At 43.3% G+C, this 24,947-nt stretch overlaps 1 protein-coding gene across 1 annotated transcript; it reads left to right on the forward strand.

The window, feature by feature from the left end:
• The first annotated feature begins 15,399 nt into the window (after positions 1-15,399).
• On the forward strand, positions 15,400-20,001 carry samd9l (sterile alpha motif domain containing 9 like). The gene has a single exon (XM_072483760.1). It carries the CDS (start codon positions 15,495-15,497, stop codon positions 19,986-19,988), a length of 4,494 nt encoding a protein of 1,497 aa, XP_072339861.1. The 5' UTR covers positions 15,400-15,494; the 3' UTR covers positions 19,989-20,001.
• The last annotated feature ends 4,946 nt before the right edge of the window (positions 20,002-24,947 follow it).

Consider the following 24,947-nt stretch of genomic DNA (forward strand, 5'->3'; position numbering starts at 1 on the left):
CAAACGGGATATGGCGCTCGACTCATCGATCGACAGTTCCAACGTGCCACAGCAAAAAACTGCACCAACCTCCTCAGAAGACAAACATGGGACACAACCGACAGAATACCCTTCGTCGTCCAGTACTTTCCCGGAGCGGAGAAACTACAACATCTTCTTTACAGCCTTCAACACGTCATCGATGAAGATGAACATCTTGCCAAGGTCATCCCCACACCCCCACTACTTGCCTTCAAACAACCGCGCAACCTCAAACGGACCATTGTTTGCAGCAAACTACCCAGCCTTCAGAACAGTGACCACGACACCACACAACCCTGCCATGGCAATCTCTGCAAGACGTGCCAGATCATCGACATGGATACCACTATTACACGTGAGAACACCACCCACCAGGTACCCGGTACATACTCGTGCGACTCGGCCAACGTTGTCTACCTCATACGCTGCAGGAAAGGATGTCCCGAAGCGTGGTACATTGGCGAGACCATGCAGACGCTGCGACAACGAATGAACGGACGTCGCGCGACAATCACCAGGCAGGAATGTTCCCTTCCAGTCGGGGAACACTTCAGCAGTCAAGGGTATTCAGCCTCTGATCTCCGGGTAAGCGTTCTCCAAGGCGGCCTTCAGGTCGCGCAACAACGCAGAATCACCGAGCAGAAGCTTATAGCCAAGTTCCGCACACATGAGTGCGGCCTCAACCGGGACCTGGGATTCATGTCGCATTACATTCATCCCCCACCATCTGGCCTGCGAAATCCTACCAACTGTCCTGGCTTGATACAATTCACACCTCTTTAACCTGGGGTTACCCCATCTCTGGATCTGTAAAGATTTAATCACCTGCTAATGCTCGCATTCCAAGCATTGTCTGGCATCTTTGAATTTGTCTCTATATGTGTTTCTGGATCAGACCTCTTCATTCACCTGAGGAAGGAGCAGCGCTCCGAAAGCTAGTGACATCGAAACAAACCTGTTGGACTTTAACCTGGTGTTGTAAGACTTCTTACTGTGCTCCCCCCAGTCCAAAGGCGGCATCTTCACATCATCTATAATGAACTAATGGGAGCAGAGGAGACACAGACCGAAGAACTGAAGCTTAAGTGGGAGGAGGAGCTCGGGGGGGAGATAGAGGATGGCATATGGGCTGACGCTTTGAGTAGAATAAACGCGACCGCAACATGCGCCAGGCTCAGTCTGATTCAGTTCAAGGTCGTACATCGGACCCACATGACGGTGGCCCGGATGAGCAAATTCTTTGGGCTGGAGGACAAATGTGCTAAATGTGCCGGAGGACCAGCGAATCATGTACACATGTTCTGGTCGTGTCCAAAACTTAGGGGCTACTGGCAGGGATTTGTGGACGTCATGTCCCGGGTATTAAAAACTAGGGCGGCAATGAGTCCAGAGGTGGCAATTTTTGGGGTTTCGGAGGAGAAAGAGGCCGACGTCTTGGCCCTTGCTTCCCTGGTAGCCCGGCGAAGAATACTGCTGCCGTGGAGGGACTCAAAGCCCCCAAAATCTGAAGTATGGCTTTCGGACATGGCGAGCTTTCTCGGGCTGGAGAAAATTAAGTTCGCCTTGAGAGGATCACTGTTAGGGTTCGCCCGGAGGTGGCAACCATTCACTGACTTCTTTGCGGAGAATTAATCATCAGCAGGATGGGGGGGGGTTAGGGTAGTGTAGAGTAGGGGGTTGTTTAGGCAGGCCCGTGCGAGAGGAGAGCTGTTGTTTGAACTATGTCTTATTTGCTTTTTGTACACTACTATATAATGTTGCTGTTTTATATGCCAAAAATATCTCAAAATTGTTTATTTAAAAAAAAAAACATTTCCCAATTTATATTTTTGGGCCGAGGTAATGTGCACTTTCAGAGGGTCGGTGCAGACTCGATGGGCCGTATGCCTCCTGCACTGTAGGGATTCTCTAATCGCTATCCGCGTATTGGTATCGGTATATTATTCATCAATATAACAAAGTACTCCCAGCTCCCATCAGGAAAGCTGGTCATTTCAGCAGCTTTTTAAAATTCAGGGCGGCACGGTGGTCAGCAATGTTGCTTCACATCGCCAGGGTCCCGGATTCGATTCCCGGCCTGGGTCACTGTGCGGAGTCTGCACGTTCTCCCCGTGTCTGCGTGGGTTTCTTCCGGGTGCTCCAGTTTCCTCCCACAAGTCCCGAAAGACGTGCTTGTTAGGTGAATTGGACATTCTGAATTCTCCCTCTGTGTACCCGAACAGGCACCGGAATGTGGCGACTAGGGGATTTTCACATTAACTTCATTGCAGTGTTAATGTAAGCCTGCTTGTGATAATAATAAGGATTATTTTTAATTCCGAAACACTACTGCTCCTTGTAACATAAAATGTGTTGATTAATTTGTGGAGTTTCTTTTTATAGAAACGGAACTGAAGCATGTGATTGTCACAACACAAGTAAATTTTCCAGAACCATAATGGGTAGGTGTCGCAATATCTAATTCTAGTTTATAATTGATACCGTAATATTTTATTAATCCTATAATAGATACAAGAGGTACAAATAACAAATCTATTAACCGATTTCTACCTTGAGTGTCTGCTTTTCTATATTTCTAAACATTGCAGAGTACATCAAGACAGTGAATGTGTGGAGATGCTTTTCATAGGACACAACTGAAGCATGTTATAGTATTTCTTGTACAGACAACAATTAGATTGTCTTCAACACTCATTATCACATTCAGCACTCACGAAGCAATAGATTGTCATCAATGGAACAAAAAAATGATGGGTTCTCCAAAGGGTGGGCATTCCGTCCACATCAAGATCCACAATTACAAAGAACCTTAGAAGAGAGAGTTTCTCTCTTCAATAACATTGAGATGCAATATGCATGTTATGCACAAGTTACCTCTTAGAATGTATCCATTATCCAACCTTCTGTAAGGTCTGTCTCTTCGATTGTTTTCTCTCATTCTCTGCATCTAATATAATTAATATATTCTGCCTGCAGTTAACAGGATATTCAGGCACAAATTCTTTCGGCTAAACCCTGACCTGCGAATGTGCCATTCATAGCATCTATTTTCTGCCCTCGCTCCTTCATCTCCCTCCCCTGCCCACCCGTTTTACTGAATTCAGCCCAGTCCATTGTTTACACACACATCCCAGGGAGGAAGGAGGATTCCAGGAAATGGATAAGTCAACCATGGTTAACCATAGAAGTTAATGCTCGTGTTAAACTGAAGGAAAAAGCATACAATGTGGCAAAGATTGGTGGTAAGCTAGAGGATTGGGAAAGTTTCAAAAAGCAATTAAAGATAACCAAGAACAAAGAGGGAGAAGATGAACTATGAGCATTGAAGGATTTGGAATTTAGGTTTTCCTCCATTTTGAATTGTTCCTCCATTTTGTGTTAGCCAAAACAGTACAGATTGTTAATTCGCTGAACTCTGGACAGTACATGCAAATCAGACATTACCGAGACTGGCCCTTTATCTGTTATGTTTACTCTCAGGAATTTGTCATGGCTTTCGGATAGGAACTTTATTAACCTCTGCCGGACCAACCTTTGCTCTGTTTGTCAGGGAAGATAACTCAGACTCCGTTTAGAATAACAGAGCCTGTGAGGTTTGCAGGATACGTGTTATCTCAATGATCGCGCTAAATTAAGCCTTTATGAAAATCAAAACACTATTTGAAGTAACCATTGATTTAGGGCATGAGTCCAGACTAACAAAGGATCAACAAGTATCACCGGAGTGTTAATGCATCAAGCAATGGGATAACTTGGGTTTTATTACCTCCAACTCTGGAGACCTTGTAAAACACATGGCTGATTTTGCAATGATGTAAGGTTTTAGCTGATGAGTATTATTCAATTCTATGTATTAACGGACAATACTGGTACGAAAGGTGAAGTCACGTGGGATCAGAGGTGAGGTGACAAGATAGATACAGAACTGGCTCGGTCACAGAAGGCAAAGGGCAGTAGTAGAAGGATGTTTTTCTGAATGGAAGGTTGTGACTCGTGGTGTTCCACAGGGATCGGTACTGAGGCCTCTGCTGTTTGTAGTATACATAAACAATTTGGAGGAAAATGTAGCTGGTCTGATTAGTAAGTTCACGGATGACACCAAGGTTGGCGGAGTGGCCGATAGTGTTAAGGATTTTCAGAAGATACAGCAGGACATAGATAGGTTGGAGACTTGGGCAGAGAAATGGCAAATGGCGTTTAATCCAGACAAATGTGAAGTAATGCAATTTGGTAGGTCTAACATAGAGGGGAAATATGCAGTAAATTGCAAAACTCTGAGGAATATAGAAAGCCAGAGAGGTCTGGGCATACAGGTCCACAGATCTTTGAAAGTGGCAACACAAGTGGACAAGGTGGTCAAGAAAGCATCCGGAATGCTTGTCTTCATTGGACGGGGCATTGAGTATAAAAATTGGCAAGTTATGCTGCAGTTGTATAGAACCTTGGTAAGGCCGCACTTGGAATATTGCGCACAGTTCTGGTCGCCACCCTACCAGAAGGATGTGGAGGCTTTGGAGAGGGTGCAGATGAGGTTTACGAGGATGTTGCCTGGTCTGGAGGGTGTTAGCTATGCGAGAGGCTGAATGGACTCGTACTGTTTTTGTTAGAAAGACAGAGGTTGAGGAGCGACCTGATAGAGGTCTGCAAGATTATGAGAGGCATGGATAGAGTGGATGGGCAGGCACTCTTTCCCAGGGTGGAGGGGTCAGTCACCAGGGGGCACAGGTTTATGGTCCATAAGGCAAAGTTTAAAGGAGATGTGCGAGGCAGATTTTTTACACAGAGGGTGGTGAGTGCCTGGAACGTGTTGCCAGGGGAGGTTGTGAAAGCAGATACATTAATGGCGTTCAAAAGGCATCTCGACAAATACATGGATAGGATAGGGAGAAGGATACGGCACAAGGAAGTACTGAGGGTTTTGACCATGGTTGGTATCATGACCAGTACAGGCTTGGAGGGCCGAAGGGCCTGTTCCTGTGCTGTTTTGTTCTTCTTAATATATATCTATCTATATATATAAAGACTAGTGTAGAATGTCAATGTTAGCAATACCAAACACTTATCATTTATTCATTCTGTATGACCTTTATAACTTGTGATTATGACTACATGCTTATATTAAGAACTCACTTTGTGTAACCTTAAGCACAATTGATATTTTAATATTTCAAGATTAAGCATTATGAAAATATTCTGTGAATTAGGAGGGGTGACCAAAGGGCAAAGGAGTCACTAACTAGCAGAGGTCTAGAAGTGTGACCTCTTATCAATTCTACAGGTCACTAAAGACTCCTTGAACACTTGGGATCGTGAAGTCATCACAGAAATCTTTTGAATGTCTTGAAAAGGCCAGGAGATAGGAGGGTGGGAGGAGTTAAGAGGAGTGGAACCGTGGTACTAAAGCAGTCGAAACACTTGTCAAGAGGAAGAAGGAGGCTTATGTAAAGATGAGACATGAAGGTTCAGTTAGGGCGCTCGAGAGTTACAACTTAGCTAGGAAGGACCGAAAGAAGAGCCAGGAGGAGACATGAGAAGTCTTTGGCAGGTAGGATCAAGGATAACCCTAAAGCTTTCTATAGATATGTCAGGAATAAAAGAATGACTAGGGTAAGAGTAGGGCCAGTCAAGGACAGCAGTGGGAAATTGTGCGTGGAGACCGAGGAGATAGGAGAGGTGCTAAAAGAATATTTTTCGTCAGTATTCACACAGGAAAAAGTCAATGTTGTTGAGGAGAATACTGAGATTCAGGCTACTAGACTAGAAGGGCTTGAGGTTCATAAGGAGGAGGTGTTAGCAATTCTGGAAAGTGTGAAAATAGAAAAGTCCCCTGGGCCGGATGGGATTTATCCTAGGAATCTCTGGGAAGCTAGGGAGGAGTTTGCTGAGCCTTTGGCTTTGATCTTTAAGTCATCTTTGTCTACAGGAATAGTGCCAGAAGACTGGAGGATAGCAAATGTTGTCCCCTTGTTCCAGAAGGGGAGTCGAGACAACCCCGGTAACTATAGACCAGTGAGCCTTACTTCTGTTGTGGGCAAAGTCTTGGAAAGGTTTATAAGAGATAGGCTGTATAATCATCTGGAAAGGAATAATTTGATTAGAGATAGTCAACACTGTCTTCTGAAGGGTAGGTCGTGCCTCACAAACCTTATTGAGTTCTTTGAGAAGGTGACCAAACAGGTGGATGAGGGTAAAGCAGTTGATGTGGTGTATATGGATTTCAGTAAAGCGTTTGATAAGGTTCCCCATGGTAGGCGACTGCAGAAAATACGGAGACATGGGATTCAGGGTGATTTAGCAGTTTGGATCAGAAATTGGCTAGCTGGAAGAAGACAAAGGGTGGTGGTTGATGGGAAATGTTCAGACTGGAGTCCAGTTACTAGTGGTGTACCACAAGGATCTGTTTTGGGGCCACTGCTGTTTGTCATTTTTATAAATGACCTGGAGGAGGGCGTAGAAGGATGGGTGAGTAAATCTGCAGATGACACTAAAGTCGGTGGAGTTGTGGACAGTGCGGAAGGATGTTACAAGTTACAGAGGGACATAGATAAGCTGCAGAGCTGGGCTGAGAGGTGGCAAATGGAGTTTAATGCAGAAAAGTGTGAGGTGATTCATTTTGGAAGGAATAACAGGAAGACAGAGTACTGGGCTATTGGTAAGATTCTTGGTAGTGTGGATGAGCAGAGAGATCTCGGTGTCCATGTATATAGATCCCTGAAAGTTGCCACCCAGGTTGAGAGGGTTGTAAAGAAGGCGTACGGTGTGTTAGCTTTGGTAGAGAGATTGACTTCCGGAGCCATGAGGTCATGTTGCAGCTGTACAAAACGTTTGGAGCATTTGGAGTATTGTGTGCAATTCTGGTCGCCGCATTATAGGAAGGATGTGGAAGCATTGGAAAGGGTGCAGAGGAGATTTACCAGAATGTTGCCTGGTATGGAGGGAAGATCTTATGAGGGAAGGCTGAGGGACTTGAGGCTGTTTTCGTTAGAGAGAAGGTTAAGAGGTGACTTAATTGAGCCATACAAGATGATCAGCGGATTGGATAGGGTGGACAGTGAGAGCCTTTTTCCTCGGATGGTGATGTCTAGCATGAGGGGACATAACTTTAAATTGAGGGGAGATAGATATAGGACAGATGTCAGAGGTAGGTTCTTTACTCAGAGAGTAGCAAGGGCGTGGAATGCCCTGCCTTCAACAGTAGTGGACTCGCCAACACTAAGGACATTCAAATGGTCATTAGATAGACATATGGACGATAAGGGAATAGTGTAGATGGGCTTTAGAGTGGTTTCACAGGTCGGCACAACATCGAGGGCCGAAGGGCCTGTACTGCGCTGTAATGTTCTATGGTAAAGTTTGTCTAAAAAGATATATAACCTGTGCTCTCGTGACTGTAAGGCGACATGAGTTTGGCTGACACCTTGAGGGAAGGACAAAGCAGACTTTCTCTCCTAGCCGCCTTCATGTGGATCCTCATTATAGATCTATGCACCGAATCCACCATGTTTGATCCTCGTCAACTTTTCTGAATCTAACGGTAAATTAACAAATAATATAAAAACAGACAGTAAGAGCTTATTTAAATATATAAAAAGGAAGAGAGCGGTCAAAGTTAACAGAGGCCCCTTAGAGACAGACTGGGGAAATAATGGGGTACCAGGAAACGGCAAAGGAGTTAAAATAAATACTTTACATCAGTGTTCATGATGGAAGATATCAATAACATTCCAAAAATACTAAATAATCAAGAGGGAAAAGGGGAAGAAATAAATACAATTACTGTCACTAGAGAAAAAGTACGAGGGAAATTAATGAGGCTACAGACCGATAAATCTCCTGGATCTGGTGGGTTGCATCCTAGGATACTAAAGGAAGTAGCTACAGAGATAATGGATTTATTGGTAGTAATCTTGCAAGAATCTTTAAATTCTGGAAAACTGCCAATGTAACACCCTTATTCAAAAAGGGTGAGAGTCAATAAAACAGGTAACCCTTGGCCAGTTAGCTGAGCATCTATCATTGAAACACTGAGTCCGTTATGAAAGATCGATGGTAGCCATGATGTGGAGATGCCGGTGTTGAACTTGGGTGAGCACAGTAAGAAGTCTTACAACTCAATGTGGAATTGAGGAACGTTTGAGGACTCTGGGTCTGTACTCGTTGGAGTTTAGAAGGATGAGAGGGGATCTTATTGAAACTTACAAGATACTGCGAGGCCTGGATAGAATGGACGTGGAGAGGATGTTTCCACTTGTAGAAAAAACTAGAAGCAAAGGACAAAATCTCAGACTAAAGGGACAATCCTTTAAAACAGAGATGAGGAGGAATTCTTTCAGACAGAGGGTGGTGAATCTGTGGGACTCTTTGCCGCAGAAGGTTGTGGAGTGTCTTTAAGACAGAGATGGACAGGTTCTTGATTAATAAGGGGATCAAGGGTTATGGGGAGAAGGCAGGAGAATGGGGATGCGAAAAATATCAGCCATGATTGAATGGCGGAGCAGACATGATGGGCCGAGTGGCCTAATTCTGCTCCTATGTCTTATGGTCTTATGACACCCGGTAAAGTCCAACAGGTTTATTTGGAATCACTTGCTTTCGGAGTGCAGCTCCTTCATCATCCTCTGGCACCTTTCTGGCTCCTTCCAATCCTCTGGCACCTTTCCAGAATTTAAGGATTTCTTACCAATACCAGGTGTTGTAAGACTTCTTATTATGAAGGATGTAATTGCAGAGCATTTAGAAATACAGAATATAATCAAGCAGATTCGGTTTTCATGAAGGGAAAATCATACCTGACCAATTTATTAGAGTTCTTTAGGTGGGAATGAGCAGGATAGATAAAGAGGAACTAGTAGATGAAATGTACTTGGATTTTCAAAAAACATTTGATCAGATACAAAAGGCTACTGAATAAGACGAGAGCCACTGGTGTTGGGGTAGTATATTAGTATGCATAGAGGATTGGCTAACTAATAGAAGACAGAGTTAGATTAAGGGGGGAATTTCCAGGATGGCAACCTGTAACCAGTAGAGTGCCACAGGGATCGGTGCTGGGGCCACAGTTATTTACAGTATATATTAATGGCTTAGACTGAAGGAAATAGGAACAGGAGTAGGCCATTCAACAATTTGAGTCTGCTCTGCCATTTAATAAGATTTAATAACGCTCACTAAGTCCACTCCTGCCTTATCTCCGTAACCCTTAATTCCCTCACTGATTAAAAGCCTATCGATCTCAGCCTTGAAATGTTGAAGGACTCGACCTCCACAGCTTCCTGGGGCAATGAATTCCAGAGATTCACCACTCTTTGAGAGAAGAAATTCTTCCTCAAATCTGTCTTAAATGAGCACCCCCTTATTCTGGCCCTTTGGTCCTACACTCTCCCATGAGTGGAAACATCCTCCCAATGTTTACCCTGTCTAACCCCCCAAGAATCTTGTAAGTTTCAATCATATCGCCTCTCATTCTTCTGTACTCCAAGGAGTACAAACCCAGTCTGTTTAATCTTTCCTCATGTGGCAGTACCTCCATACCCAGGGTCATCCTAATAAACCTCCTCTGTACGGCCTCCTTAAATAAGGGGACCAAAACTGTACCCAGTATTCTAAATGTGGCCTCACTAGTACCTTGTAAAGTTGCAGCAACTCCTCTTTACTTTTATACTCCAGCCCCCTTGAAATAAAAGCCAGCATTCCATTTGCCCTCCTAATTACCTTCTGCAGCTGTCTGCTAGCTTTCTGGGTTTCATGAACAAGGACTCAAGTCCCTTTTGTGCTGCAGCTTTCTGCAATCTCTCTCCATTTAGATAATAATCCGCCTTCTCATTCTTTCTTCCAAAATGAACAATATCGCATTTCCTACATTGAATTCCATTTGCCGATTTTCTGCCCACTCACTGAACCTGTCAATATCTCTGACTTTTTATATCCTCCTGACAATCTGCCTACACTCCCTCGCCCCTTTGGAGGGTCCACATATTTGGCCACAATCCACTCTGTTCTTTCCTCCAGATCATTGATAAAAATAGTGAAGAGCTGTGGTCCCAGCACTGATCTCTGTGGCACTCCACTGATCACTGCCCTGAGAACGACCCCTTCATCGCTACTCGCTGCTTCCTATTAGATAGCGGGCCCTCGATCCATGCCAGTCTATTACCTCCAACACCAGGGGCTCCTATTCTGCTTAGTCTTTTGGGTGGCAGTTTTCCAATCCTTTGGCACAGTTCCAGAATTTAGGGAGTTTTGGAAAATGACTACTAATGCATCCACAATCTCTGTAGCTACCTCCTTTAAGATCCAAGGGACTTGTCAGCCTTTAACCCCATTAGTTTGCCTAAAATGAATTAATAATCTTTTAATGGTGCCTGTATTGCACATTACTTCATAGCTCCAGGGTCCCAGGTTCGATTCTCAGCTTGGATCACTGTCTGCACATTCTCCCCGATTCTGCGTGGGTTTCCTCCGGGTGCTCCGGTTTCCTCCCACAAATCCCTAAAGATGTGCTTGTTAGATGAATTGGACATTCTGAATTCTCCTTCAGTGTACCCGAACAGACGCCGGAATATGGCGACTAGGGGCTTTTCACAGTAACTTCATTGCAGTGTTAATGTAAGCCTACTTGTGACACTAATAAAGATTATTTAATTCCTCCCCTGTATTTTGTTTTTACTATTTCTGGGATGCTTTCTCGTGGTGGTCCTGATCACGGGAGAAGCACCCAACGGTCGTTATTGGCATTTATATTGAGAATGGCGGCCACTACTGACTTTTAACTGAGAACGAAATGGAACTGTGTGCAGTCTTCCAACTATAAGCGGCAGCAGTGAGCAGGTCACGGGTCCTGCACATACACTTCATGATCGCCATGTATGTACGTCCTTTTGGCGGCAAACCACGGAAGAGAGCTTCTTGCTGCTAGCAAGCAAGGCAAGAGGACTGTGAAGATGGATCATTTTGTTGCAAGGAAGAGATGGCCAGAAACACACACAGTCCGTGTACCTACTAGCTAGGATCTCACATTTGAACCTGCTGGAGGGAGTTGCTCAGGAGAATCCATGGCATGACTGAGAAATGCAGGGATTATCTCTGTACAGAGCTCCAGGCCCTCTGGTGAACAGCCTACAAAGAAACTTTTCTTGAGGTATGGTTTTGTGAATTGGGCCAATGCAAATAAGGATGCAAAGCCCATCTGTGTTATACGCAGGGAAGTACTGGCAAATTAGAGGCAAAGTTTCAGATTTTGAAAGAGAAGTGGTGGGTGAAAAATTCCTTTTGAAGTTGAGACCCCAGAGCCGGTTCTGAACTTGCAGGCATTTTACAAGTTATGAACTTACAATCATTTTGTTGCTATTGCCCTTCACGATGACCTACATGTGCAAGGTTGAATTTTCCGTCCCCATGAAGATGGCGCAAAGGGGCTGGCAAAACTCTGCATCTGATGTACGTATTGTCCTCACCTGCTCTGAACCTGATTGGAGTGATATCATGAGGACAAAGCAGGTTCCCCTTTGGCATTAAAGGTAAGTGAATGTGATGTGGATCACGAAGGTCAGCTGGCGTAGGTCACAAAGGTCGGTCGGAGTGTGTCCCGAAGGTCAGCCAATTGGCAAAAGTGGGCCCTGGAGAAAAAAGTTTGAAAAACACTGCACTAGCCAACTCCTTCTCAGCTTTGTCCGTCCTTAGTGAACAGTACTTTGTTCTAATACCTGTTTCCTCTGATACCTCAACCTCCAACTTCTTGGAAATGTCTCTTCATTTCTATAGTTTCCATAACCAGCTGTGCTTTGAGTTTCCTGCACTTGTTTTCTTAACCATTACTCCCTGGTATGGCTTTTCGTCTAGAAAAGCTGAGAGATGTTCCTTCTCTAACCTTCTAATAACCAACTATTATAAATCCAGCTAAAACTAAACTCCAAAAGCATTCCTACCCTAAAGATGCTCCTGGTTACGAAACAAAGACTTTATACTTCCTCCAGTTTGTTTACATTTCATGCCGTAACCCCCTCTAAGCACAATAGAAGCACAATTTGAGCTGACCCCACACATACAAACACCTTTGTCTAGCATAAATTTAACTATAGGTTTATACTTCTTTACACCGCAAAACTAAATTAAACCCACTTAAATCTAAATCTTATTTCTAAATCTTAACAATCAAAATAAAGATCACTAAAAATTATCTCTGTTTTCCTGACAGTTAGATCTTGATTTAAACTCCCACAGTGTGGCTATTTTTCAAGGTCCTATACATTCCTCCTATCAATCTTTCCTTTGATATTTGTCATTTCCACCCAAATCAACTCCAAATCCTCTGAGCCTAGATATCCCTTAGAACTGTACTCATTTCCCCTCTTATTAGCGGAGCTACCCAACCACCTTTTCCGTCTATCCTTCCTACAAGTCAAATAACCCTGAATTTCAAGTTCCTAACTTTGATCTCCTTGCAACCATATCTCAGTAATGACTATCAGATCAGACCCAATTAACTCTATTTGTGCCGTCAATTCATTTATTTTGTTTTTTATGCTACAAGAATTAAGATACAGGACTCTTAATTTTGGACTTGGACAAGGGAAGGGACAAGGGAAGTGAATGTATTATTGACAAGTTTGTAGATGACATACAAATAAGTGGTAAGGATGATCCAACAAGTCTACAGAGGGATATAGATAGGTTGCGAGTGGACAAAATGTGGCAGATGGAATATGAAGTGGGAAAACACAAAGTTATGGACTTTGGTAGGAAGAATAAAGGGGCTGAATATTATTTAAATGGACAGAGACTGCAGAAAGCTGCAGCACAGAGGGATTTTGGGGTACTCGTGCATAAATCACAAAAAACTAGCATGCAAGTTCAGTTGAGTAGTTTGGTCCTGTTCTCATTGGAGTTTAGAAGATTGAAAGTTGGCGTTATTGAGACATTTATGATTCTCAGCGTGCTTGACAGGGTGCATGCTGAGAGGTTGCTTCCCCTTGTAGGAGAGTATAGGGCCATAAGGGGACTCCTATTTAAGGCAGAGATGTGGAGGAATGTCTTCTCTGAGGGTAGTAAATCTGTGGAATTCTTTGTCACAGAGAGCTGTAGAGTTAAGTATGTTCAAGGCTGAAATCGATTTTAATCAGTAAGGGATTCAAGGATTATGGGATAATAATCTTTATTATTGTCACAAGTAGACTTACATTAACACTGCAATGAAGTTACTGTGAAATTCCCCTAGTCACCACATTCCGGCACCTGTTCGGGTACACTGAAGGAGAATTCAGAATGTCCAGTTCACTTAACAAGCATGTCTTTCGGGACTTGTGGGAGGAAACTGGAGCACCTGGAGGACACTGGAGCACCTGGAGGAAACCCACGCAGACACAGACAGTGACCCAAGCTGGGAATCAAACCCAGGTCACTGGGGCTGTGAAGCAACAGTGCTAACCGCTCTGCACAGCACAGAGGGAAGCTATTTGACCATGTCTGTTCAATTATTCATAATAAGGTATCCAATTAGACCCAGTGTTGTGTTTTTAAAGTACAAATTACCTTAAAGAGACAGCAGACGGTAAAGAGGGCAAATGGTTGGCCTTCATAGCGAGAGGATTAGAGTACAGGAGCAGGGATGTCTTGCTGCAATTATACAGAGCCTTTGAGGTATGCCTGGAATATTGTGTGCAGTTTTGGTCTCCTTGTCTGAGGAAGGGTGTCCTTCCTCTGGAGGGAGTGCAGCAAAGGTTTAACGGGCTGATGCCTGGGATGGTGGGACTGACGTACGAGGAGAGATTAAATTCGCTGGAGTTCCGAAGAATGAGAATCTCATAGAAACCAATAAAATTCTAACAGGACTGGACACGTAGGTGCAGGAAGGGTGTTCCCAATGGTGGGTGTGTCCAAAACCAGGGATCACAATCTGATAATACGGCGTAGACCGTTTAGGACAGAGATGAGACATTTCTTCACCCAGAGAGTGGTCGGCCTGTGGAATTCATTACCACAGGAAGTAGTTGAGGGCAAAACATTGCATGTTTTCAAGAAGCAGTTAGATATAGCACTTGGGGCGAAGGGGATCAAAGGATATGCAGGGAAATTGAGTTAGATGATCAGCCATCATAATGAAAGGCGGAGCAGGCCCGTATAGCCTCCTCCTATTTTCTGTGTTTCTGTTTCTGGCTGATTTGTGAAGGTTAAGGATAATTTCAGCAAGGTAGGCTATTCTGCTTTCCTCTGATATTGTGGCTATTATCTGGTGCATTGCAACCAGTTCAACATAATTCGCATTGAGTTACCTGTGTATCCTTGCCTGTCACTTTGGCTGTTTAACTATAACTCTTGAAGTTATAATCTAATTGCCTTCCCTATCTTAGAATCAGATGTAACTAGAGATTCTGTTTCTGTTTACACTGTTGTTGTCTGGGCAGAAAGTAAACATTGACACACCGCTGACTTAATCTGCAGTAAAACCATTTATTGTGTTGACCAATTAACATGACTAACAGACCATAATTTCAAGAATCATGTGTAAATATAAAGGCTACTTTATTTGAGTGTCGAAGTGGTCGTAATGGGCAAGTTTCTGTGAATTATAATTCTGTGGTTCCCACAAACAACTGAATGTTTGTCTTTTTAGACTTGCTAAGTACTGTGAAAGGATATTGAAAATGTTTCTATTTTTGCTATTTGAATAGAATGAATAGATGAGGAGGAAGCTTTCCACTCCGAGGATGGTGAATCTTTGGCATACTCTAACCCAGAGGCTTGTGGAGGGTTAATCATTGAGCACGGTCAAGACCAACCAATGACATCAAGGGATGTGGGGATAGTGGGGAAAATTGGCACAAAGGTGATTGATCAGCCCTCATCTGTTTGAATTGTGGAGCAGGCTCGATGGGCCGAATGGTCTACTTTTGCTATGTTCTATATTCTTAATTATTTTGTTACTTAACAGTTCATGCCATAATCACTAGTCAGAATCCCAAAGGACCATGGGTATCTCTCTCCATTAGGGAGAGGCATTTTGGCTATTCATAGCTTGAAGAGCGCCACAAGCGTGGGGCCTAGTGAGGAAGGAAGCTCTCCATGAATTATAACCGTTACTGGGATTGAACCCCCGCTGTTGCCGTCATTCTGCATCATGTTCTAGCCATCTAGTCAACTGAGCTAACCGGCTCCATTAACAATTCCTAAACCTTATTCAAAAGTTATAATTTTACAAGTTGTAACATTTGGGTACTGCAGGCAGCTTGATACATAGGACAATGGAAGCTTGAATTTCATACGCTCACTTAAAATGTTTTTGGTTTCAATTGTTTGCAGAAGAATTATTAAAACGACGCTTGGAAGATTGGGATGAAAACCATGTGCGAACCTGGTTACGATATATTCGGGTCAAAGATGAACACATACAAACATTGTATGAAGAACAAGTCACTGGTGCAGTGCTGCAGGTGATAAACAAAGATGAACTTAAAGAGCTGGGTGTAAAACAAGGTCAGATGCAACTGATTTTGAAAAAAAGGAATGAATTATTGAGTAGTCAGAATTTAGAACTGGTTCAATGCAGCACAAGTGGTGTAAGAGAGCGAGAAGAGGCTTCTTTAACTCAAGACCATCAGAAAGATGCTCCCAGTCAAACATTACAGACAGAGGCTCTACCAGGCAAAAGGAAATTCAAAAGCCAGGGTGATGTTACAGCATTGGAAACACCGGACAGATCCACTGATTCACAACACGTGTGTACAATTGAAGAAAGTGTGAAAGAAAATAGTCCGGTACGATGCAAGCATCGCCCATTTTTCAAGAATGATATTAACTTTAAATATGTAAGAAACCAAGTTCTTCCGCCAGAAACTGGGATTATAAATTTAATTTGCCCCTGTCATGAATATAAATCTCTTGCCAAAGCTGCAACCCTGGACAGACAACGATTGCAAGTAAAATTTGCCCGTGAAGTTATCAAATTTGCCTCTGGATGCCTGAATGTTCGAACTAATGGTACAATACATTTTGGGGTTGAAGATAGCAACAGTAGTTCTGGGTACACACATGGGGAAATAATAGGCTTACCTGTCAAAGATCAGAGCATCTATGTTGATGCATTGGATTACATAGAGAAATGTTTCCCACGATATGGGGAGGATGCAAGACTTTGCATTCGGCCCCCCATATTTGTGGAAGTGATCAGCAGAGATGGAACTGAAGGAAGATTTGTTATCGAGATTGATGTAAGCTCATCGGTAAAGGTTGTGAAAAACAAAATTTATAGAGTTCGTCTTCCAAATTTTAGTGAAAAGAAAAATAAAGTTGAATGTGAGAAAGTAACCATCTACAGACGAAATGGAGCAAAAACAGAACCTGTTTGTGAGGAAAAGCAGGATGAATTTATTTCGGATATGCAAGAGAGAGACAGAAGAAGAGAGGCGGCAGAAAACTCGGAGGAGCCAAGCAAGAGAACCTGTGAGGATCTCGGGAGAAAACTATCAGTACTTCTAACTGGTGGGAAGAAGTGGATGGATAACAGCCAGTGGTATATAATTGTCATAAACAAATGTAATCCAGAAGATTTAGAGAAATTGAACTTCCTGATGCACATGAATATTTTTTGTGTATTTGACTTTGATCCTGATTCTAAGACCAGTGGCTTCTTTAAACACTACCTAAAACATCACACAGCAAATGTTCACTTCTTACAAGATTACAAATGTGAAGATGGAGCGAGCATGAGCGACTTCAGGAAACGTTTGTGTTTATTTGATCAAACCAGCTGGATATTCTGCAATGGGTGCAATGGTTATGGTGGTGATGAAAGACCATGTGATGTGAGTACATGGGTGAAGAGCAAAAAAAAGCACCTGAAGTGGACAGTCTTCTTGATCTGCAATAACATTCTACCAGCCGGTTCCTTTGTTGTACTTTTCCTCCTGTTGTCACCGGTAGAACAGCCGCTGGTGGATACATTCCATGAATTCTACGCGGAAATGAATGGTAGAAATGACATTATTTGTATTGCAGAATGTGGCGACAACTATCAGAAATGGGCCAATCTTGCACAGCCTTCTTGCAGCATTGAAACTATCGACAAGATGAGCATTGTCGGGATGAAACTAAATCATGTAAATGACACAATCCAAACAATGCTGCCAACATTAACTGACCATGCCAGGCATTTGCCAGTGTCAACAAAGGGTGTGTGCTTATTCCAAACTGCAGATGAAGAAAGAATGTTCACCCTGGAAATACTGAGTTGCAATCAGTGTGAAAATTTTAAATTTGACCACCAGGATCCCCAACAAATAACCAAAATTGAGAGAGACTTTTATCAAGGTGGTAAAGTCAGCTGGCTGAATTTCATGCTGGCAGAGAAAGGATTTTGTGAGGAGGTAATACAGCGAGATGCCTACAAGGAAGTTGTTAAAATTATTGATGGGATGCTAAAGGGTTCATCAGGGAAGCAGTCAGTTGTCACAGTGCATGTATTTCATCAGCCTGGCAGTGGAGGAAGCACCCTAGTACGACAGGTTTTGTGGAATTCCCGAAAGGACCTGCGATGTGCAACTGTGAAGCCATCATGTGCTGTTGGGAAAATCTGTGAACATGCCATCCAGCTGCTTGAATATGAAGAAAATGACATTAACCAATGCTTACCGGTGTTGCTACTTGTTGAGGACTCCGATGAAGATTACTTTGATGAAATTAAGCATGAATTAATAGCTGCAATTGGCTGTAAAACAGTCAATGTTGTGGGGCCAGTCTTCATTCTTTTGAACTGCAAGAGATGCAATAATCCTGAAAAACTGTGCAGAAAGATCCCACTGGAAGCGGTAGCTGTTACCCATAAATTAACAAAGGAAGAAAAGAGAGTGTTTTCTAACAAACGTAAAAAGCTTGAGGAACATTTTGAGCCAGAGTTTATCTTGACATTTGTTCTAATGAGCGAAGAGTTTCCAGAAGAGTACATCCAGAACTTTGTGAAACATCTGCTCGAAGGTATTGATCGCTCTAAACCTGTCACTCAACTGATCAAGTATGTTGCTTTGCTGAATTGTTATGTGGCGAATTCAAGCATTTCACTGTCTCATTGTGAAGCATTTTTGGGTCTTGATATTTCAATAGATCACTTGCGCCAGCAAAGGTTTGAAACCTCCTTGGACGATAAAGCACATCTTTTGTTCATACACTTCAGGGACTGTACTACTGAAATTAGGTCAATCCGAATTGTGCACCCACTTGTTGCGAAGGAAATACTGCATCAATTGTCAGGTCAGCCTCGGAGTCAAATTGCGGTGGAATTCCTTCAGCAAAAGGCAATTCTTAAACACAGGTTTGCCCGTGATGAGGTCATAAAGTTTATCAGAGACTTGTTCATTCGACGTCACAAAAGGAGCAAGGGTGACAGTACGGATACCATTTTTTCTCCTCTTATTGAAGATATACGCAATGAGGAGCACGCTCCAGAAAAAGCTGTGAAAGTGCTGACAGCAGCTTATGAATGCTTTGAGAAAGATCCATACTTTGCACAGCAACTTGCTCGATTGCATTACATGGACAACCATTTTGCTGAGGCTATAAATTGGGCTGAAGATGCAAAATATCAACTACCCCACAATTCTTACATTTTGGACACAGAAGGCCAAGTGTACAGAAAAATGCTTCATGTACAGTTTGATCTAACAGACTTGCGAACTGAAGAGGTTCCTCCTGACAAACTCACAGAAGCAATAAGAATAGCTCTAAAGGCGATTGAATGTTTCAGGGCTGCTCAAAAGGCAGCACAATCAGAGGCAGATTCTATGAATAACGCTGGTTTTGTTGGTGAAGTAGAGGTTGGATGTCATCTATTACAACTTCTTTCACTGCTGGACATCTTTAAAAAAGATGAAGATGGCAGCTACACAAAACTAATAGAGTATCTTCTGGGTAAAGATATTCCTGAAGAAGTTAAAAAACCTTGGAAAAACTTTCATGGTAAATTGAAAGGCCTGCAAAAAGGAATTTATGAGGCACTTGAATGGATGTCTGAAGATTCAAGCTATTTTCAGACCAACAAACATGAAGATGGTGAAGATGAAAGCAGTAATACCGAGGACCCTGCGCACAATCCTAGAAAATGGCTAATAAAGAAAACAAAATTATATGCACGCTATTTCACTCTTTCAGAACAGGAAGAGCAAAAATGGAAACAGAGTTCCAATTGTTCTTTATCCCCACTGGTGAGAAAGCTACAAATTTACAAATATAATGGAGGAAACATCACAGCAATCTTTTCACTGTTGTCTGACCAAAAGACTGATCGAACTGCAGTAAAATTAGAGAAAATCATTTCTCTATATCCTGAAGACCATCAGAAAGAGAAACTAGATCAAATCGATCTTGTCAACTTCACGCTCTGTCACATTGCGCTAGCCTGTGTGGCACCGAGGTCTTCAAAGCTGCTAACATACCAGAAGCTGAGGGAACTTAGTCTGCAGTTTTGGAAAAGTAAATACTACAGTTCAAGTGCCTGTTTTTTGCTGACTCTGTTGCATTGGCCTGATGAAGCTTGTGACCAGGAACCCAATGAAACCAAGGGTAGAATCTTAAAGACAGCACTTGAAACAATAAAAAGGCTGTATGACATCAAAATCAAGAACTTGCCTTCCAGAAAAAAACAGATCTATACCCATTTTTTCTTGGGAAATGGAAATGGGTTCGACAAGATTGTTCATAAAAGTCTGCTTGAAAAGCTAAGTGGTAGCGGTCTATTTGAAAGAAGATTGAAGTGGCTTACAGGAGATGTATGGAGGAACCCTAGGGTCACCGAAAAGTTGAAGCGGGTGAAAGGTTGGACAGAAAATGGAGCAATATTTGTATGTGGCCACTGGAAGCAGAACAAGATCAGAATAGTACCGTTGCATTTCCCATCAATGCCACACGGCAATGAGAATGTAACCTTTTACCTTGGCTTTACATATGCTGGACTTGTTGCTTATGACATCCAAGTGGAACGCTAAACTGAAATATCAATATCCCATTACGCAAAATATGTTTCTATTCCTATTTTGGCAGGAGCTGCCAAACCTTTCTTTTTACTGGAATACTTACTGTGCACTTGTTTACTTTCCTTTTAAACATATGCATGGTTTCTTAGCTCCACTTTATACAATTTATAGCTTAAAATTCTGACCATTAGTGGTAAAGTTGAGAAACTTCTTAAAGTAGGTGTTTTAAACCCAAATGGATCTCCACTGGGAGACCCTGATTTCAGATTACAGTATAGAATTAATGCCTGGGTTACAGTAGTAGCTTCTCTTGCACTAGTCAAATATCTTTCTGGTAGGTGAACCAAGGAAGTGAATTGATGTCTGGAACAGTAAAACTTGTAGTTAGATTCATGCTGGACAAAGGTGTTTGTATGTGTGGGGGTTAGTTTCAGTTCCAACTCTGATTCATGTTGTGCTTAGAGAGGGTTACATCATGAAGAATAAAATAAAAGGCATAAGCATGTGGCCATTGCTCAGCAACTGGAGGCCTTTGTAAGGTAGAAAAGCTTTTAAGTTTTAATTTTAGCTGGATATAATGCAGATGGAGACAGGACACCAGGAAGTGAACATCTCTCAACTTTGCCAGGAGAAGCTGCACAGGATGAGGGAGTTGCAAGGATGCAGGCTTCCTAAGGAACAAGATATGATCCAGATAACCAGGGAATTGGGCAGAAAGAATATCTTAATGTGACTGGAGTTAACAGAGCAGAGACCAAGGCATTGTTCATAAATTCAAGGAAAGTAAACAAAGTGTTCTGAGTTAAAGAGGCAATTGCAGTAACCACGTTTAAAGTGGGTCAGCAGACTTCAGAGGTAAATCTAATGGTTGATGCCATTTTATTGGAGTCTGGGTATTGAGAGTTAAAGCAATTGTGAATAGTTTTTACAGCAGTCAAGACTAAGAAATCCTAATGTGCTGTGTAAATCCTGGACTGGAATCGCCGTTAAAGGTGGAGTGGAAGCTTTGTTTAAAAGTGTCATTTGAAAAACTTGGATTGGTGAGCACGAAATAAGTGGAATATGCGGGAATTGTGATCTTGGATCATGCGCTGCACTGGTTGGATGTGAGGCTTAGTTTATGACAGGTGCCAAAACCGGGGTGGAGGTTGGATTTGGGACTTCTGGCAGGCAAGGCGTTTTGTGAGAAGGTGAGAGTGCCGATTGGGAACAATGTGGAGCTTAATCAGAATGGAGGGGTGTCGGCGGCCACGCTTTGGGAGGCTTTGAAGGCAGTGGTCTGAGGTGAGATTATTTTGTTTAAGGCTCATATCTATAGGAGGAGGAAGGAGGAGCACTGACTGCTGTTAGACGAGATAGTCGAGGTGGATAGAAGATACTCGGCGGCCCGCACGAAGGAGTTGTTGGCAGAAAGGAAGTAGTTGCAGGGGCAGTTTGATCGGTTGACGACGGGCAGGTGGTGGGGTAGCTGTGAAGCGCAAGGGGGGTGCAGCATGAGTATGGGGAGAAGGCAAGTCTTATGTTGGCCCACTAGTTGCAGTGTCAGCAGAGTCTAGGGATATTTTGCAGGTAAGGGCGGAGAAGGAGGAGTTGGTGTGGGAGCCGGAAAAGATAAATGATGTTTTCAGGGCGTTCTACGAGAAGTTGTATAAGGCTGAGCCGTTTGGAGAGGCGGGGGATCAGGGGTGGTTTCTGGATGGGTTGGCGTTCCCATGTGATAGATTGTATCAGTGGGATGCAGTCGGAGAAGGCCCTGGGGCCGGCCGGCTTTCTGGCGGAGTTTTATAAGCAGTTTGCAACAGAGTTGGCCCCCACTGTTAGGGATGTTCAGTGAGGCAATGGAGAAGGGTGGGTTGCCAGCAACGTTATCACAGGTATCGATCTTGTTGATCCTAAAGAAGGGAAGGATCCACTGGAGTGTGGGTCCTACAGGCCCATTTCTTTGTTGAAGAGTGAGGTGTTTCCAGTGAATGGGGGAAGGGTCAATTTGGGGGCGCGACCATTCAAGGTGGCAAGAGAGCGGTTCAAATACAGGGGATTCAGGTAATGTACGGGTTGGCCACAATGCGCAGGTGGAACTTGACCGGTTTAGTGAAAGAGGTTAAGGGGGATTTCCAAGCGGTGGGATACTTTGCACTTGACGTTGGCAGGAGAGGGTGCAAATGGTAAAGGTGAAAGTGTTGCCAAGGTTCCTGTTTGTCTTTCAGACCCTGCCGATCTTTCTCCCTCAGGCCTTTTTCTGGTGGGGTGGAGGCACTGACTTCAGAGGTCATATGGGCGGGGAAGGTACCGAGGGTGAAGAGGGCCCTGCTGCAAAGGCAGAGACAGAAAATGGGGTTGCCGGTCCCGAACCTGATGTATTATTACTGGGTTGCGAATGTGGGGAAGGTGAGGCATTTGTGGTGGTGGGGGGGTGGGGGGGGGGATTAGGTTGAAGGAGGAGTCTTGCAGTGGGTCTAGTTTGAGGGCCCTGGTGACTGTCCCGTTGCCGTTAGCCCCCGGGGAAGTACACGGGGATTCTGGTGGTGGAGTCGACGATTAGGATATGGAACCAGTTGAGGAAGCATTTTAAGTTGCATAAAATGTCGGTGTTGATCGCCCGGCGAAGAATCCTTTTGAAGTGGAGGGGGGACTTTCTCTGGCTGGAGAAGATTAAGATCACACTAAGGGGGTCATAAGAGGGTTTCGAAGTGTGGTGGAGGCCATTTATGACTTTATTTGAGAAAGGGTCCTTCGCGGTGGAGAGGGGGGGGGGGCGGGAGAGATTAAAAGGCAACGTTTGTACTAACTGTTACGTATATCTTCTTAGATTGTTGTTGTATTTGTTGATATTGTGTATGTTTGGAATAAAAGAACTTTGGAAAAAAAAGAAGAAAAACCTGGACTGAATTTCGGAATGCAAACCACAAAGAGCAAGCATTATTGGGAGAGAAGATTTTAAAGCAAGTTTTTGGGAGGGTAGTTTGGAAACGCGTGACAATCATCTCGGGGAATCTGAGAAGAAAACCAAGGACACCAACTCGGGTTCAGAGTGCATGTATTTGACCACAATGATCCTGTCTGCTTACAAAGGACTTTGTCTGTTAGTGAGACCATTGTAGCTTAAGGTATACTTTGTAATACATGTTCATCTTTAAATATGTGTGTAATTGTTAAGATAAGGGTGGGGGGTAAAGGAGTATTCTATCATAATCCAATTTTTCATGTTTAATAAATTTTTTCTTGTTAAAACTAATTAGCGATCTTGTGACTCTGTTCCTCCACATATTCTAAAAGAAGAGTAAAATTTATGGTCTTTTGAGCCAAGGTTCCATTTTGAAATGTTCCTGTCCAGTTGTAATATTTACTGGGATCGTAACACCAATGGAGATCTTCTGGATTTCAAGAGAACATGGATGGAGAACTAGAAAAAATAATTGGATTAAGTATCATTGTTTTCTTAACATTGAACGACAGAATTACTAACCCATCCTTCATTATGTTGGTGTTCTTTTATCTTCTGGGTCTTTAGCCTTTATATGTTAATTTTGCTTATTTTGTTTTAGAAAAAGTATAATGTGATCAGTGAAATGTTTACTTAAAATAAACATTGAATTTGTGCAGTGGAACGAACAGATCCTGTAATTTGAAAAGCATGAAAAAAACAATTATTAACATTAACGATAATTTGAATTATGGAAATTACCTGGGTTAAGTGGAAACAGGTGGTGGACATTGATTGATTAATTGTCTTTGATCAAATATAAAAAGGAACTCTCTCTCGGGCCGCAGCCCCACAGTTTGATCCCTCTCGCGGAAATGCTCTCCCTACCTTTCCTTTCAGCGTGGAGGGTCTTCCTGCTGCTGACCACCATCCACCTTCTTGCTTTCCTCCACTGGTCATGTCTTGGCATTCTGCTCTGCCACCTAACGTCAGGGGAGGTCCCCAAAGGACGGTTCTGAATGTTGGAGTCCTTTTCGTCGGGAACCTGATGTGGAAGGTGTTGCATGCAGCAGTGCCATGTGATCGTAGAGTAAGGTGGTTCACGGACTCCCAGGCCGCATGCCTACTCTGCAGCTGAGGGGAGTCCATGTTTATGTAGACTGCCTGAGCGTGCAGCTTTTTCTTTTTTTTTTTAAATAATATTTTATTGAAAATTTTTGGTCAACCAACACAGTACATTGTGCATCCTTTACACAACATTATAAATATACAGATAATAATGACCTTTTTTATTTAAACAAGAACAAAAGAAAACAACAACAAATAAATAAATATTAAAGAACAAAAATAAAAACTAGCCCTAATTGGCAACTGCCTTGTCTCAGGCCACCCCCCCCCCCCCCCCCCCCCCCCCCCAAGTTCTGGGCTGCTGCTGCTGCCTTCTTTGTTCTCCCCTATCTATCTTTCCGCAAGATATTCGACGAACGGTTGCCACCGCCTTGTAAACCCTTGAGCCGACCCCCTTAGGACGAACTTAATCCGCTCTAACTTTATGAACCCCGCCATATCATTTATCCAGGTCTCCACCCCCGGGGGCTTGGCTTCTTTCCACATTAGCAATATTCTGCGCCGGGCTACTAGGGACGCAAAGGCCAAAACATCGGCCTCTTTCGCCTCCTGCACTCCCGGCTCTTGTGCAACCCCAAATATAGCCAACCCCCAGCTTGGTTCGACCCGGACTCCTACTACTTTCGAAAGCACCTTTGTCACCCCCATCCAAAACCCCTGTAGTGCCGGGCATGACCAAAACATATGGGTATGATTCGCTGGGCTTCTCGAGCACCTCGCACACCTATCCTCCACCCCAAAAAATTTACTGAGCCGTGTTCCAGTCATATGTGCCCTGTGTAATACCTTAAACTGAATCAGGCTTAGCCTGGCGCACGAGGACGACGAGTTTACCCTGTTTAGGGCATCTGCCCACATCCCCTCCTCAATCTCCTCCCCTAGCTCTTCTTCCCATTTCCCTTTTAGTTCGTCCATCATAG

This window comes from Scyliorhinus torazame, chromosome 18, assembly GCF_047496885.1.
Source record: "Scyliorhinus torazame isolate Kashiwa2021f chromosome 18, sScyTor2.1, whole genome shotgun sequence".
In the NCBI taxonomy this organism is placed as follows: Eukaryota; Metazoa; Chordata; class Chondrichthyes; order Carcharhiniformes; family Scyliorhinidae; genus Scyliorhinus; species Scyliorhinus torazame.

What these genes read in the sequence shown, in the direction of transcription:
- samd9l (XM_072483760.1), top strand. Translation starts at nt 15,495, where the DNA reads ATGCAACTGATTTTGAAAAAAAGGAATGAATTATTGAGTAGTCAGAAT.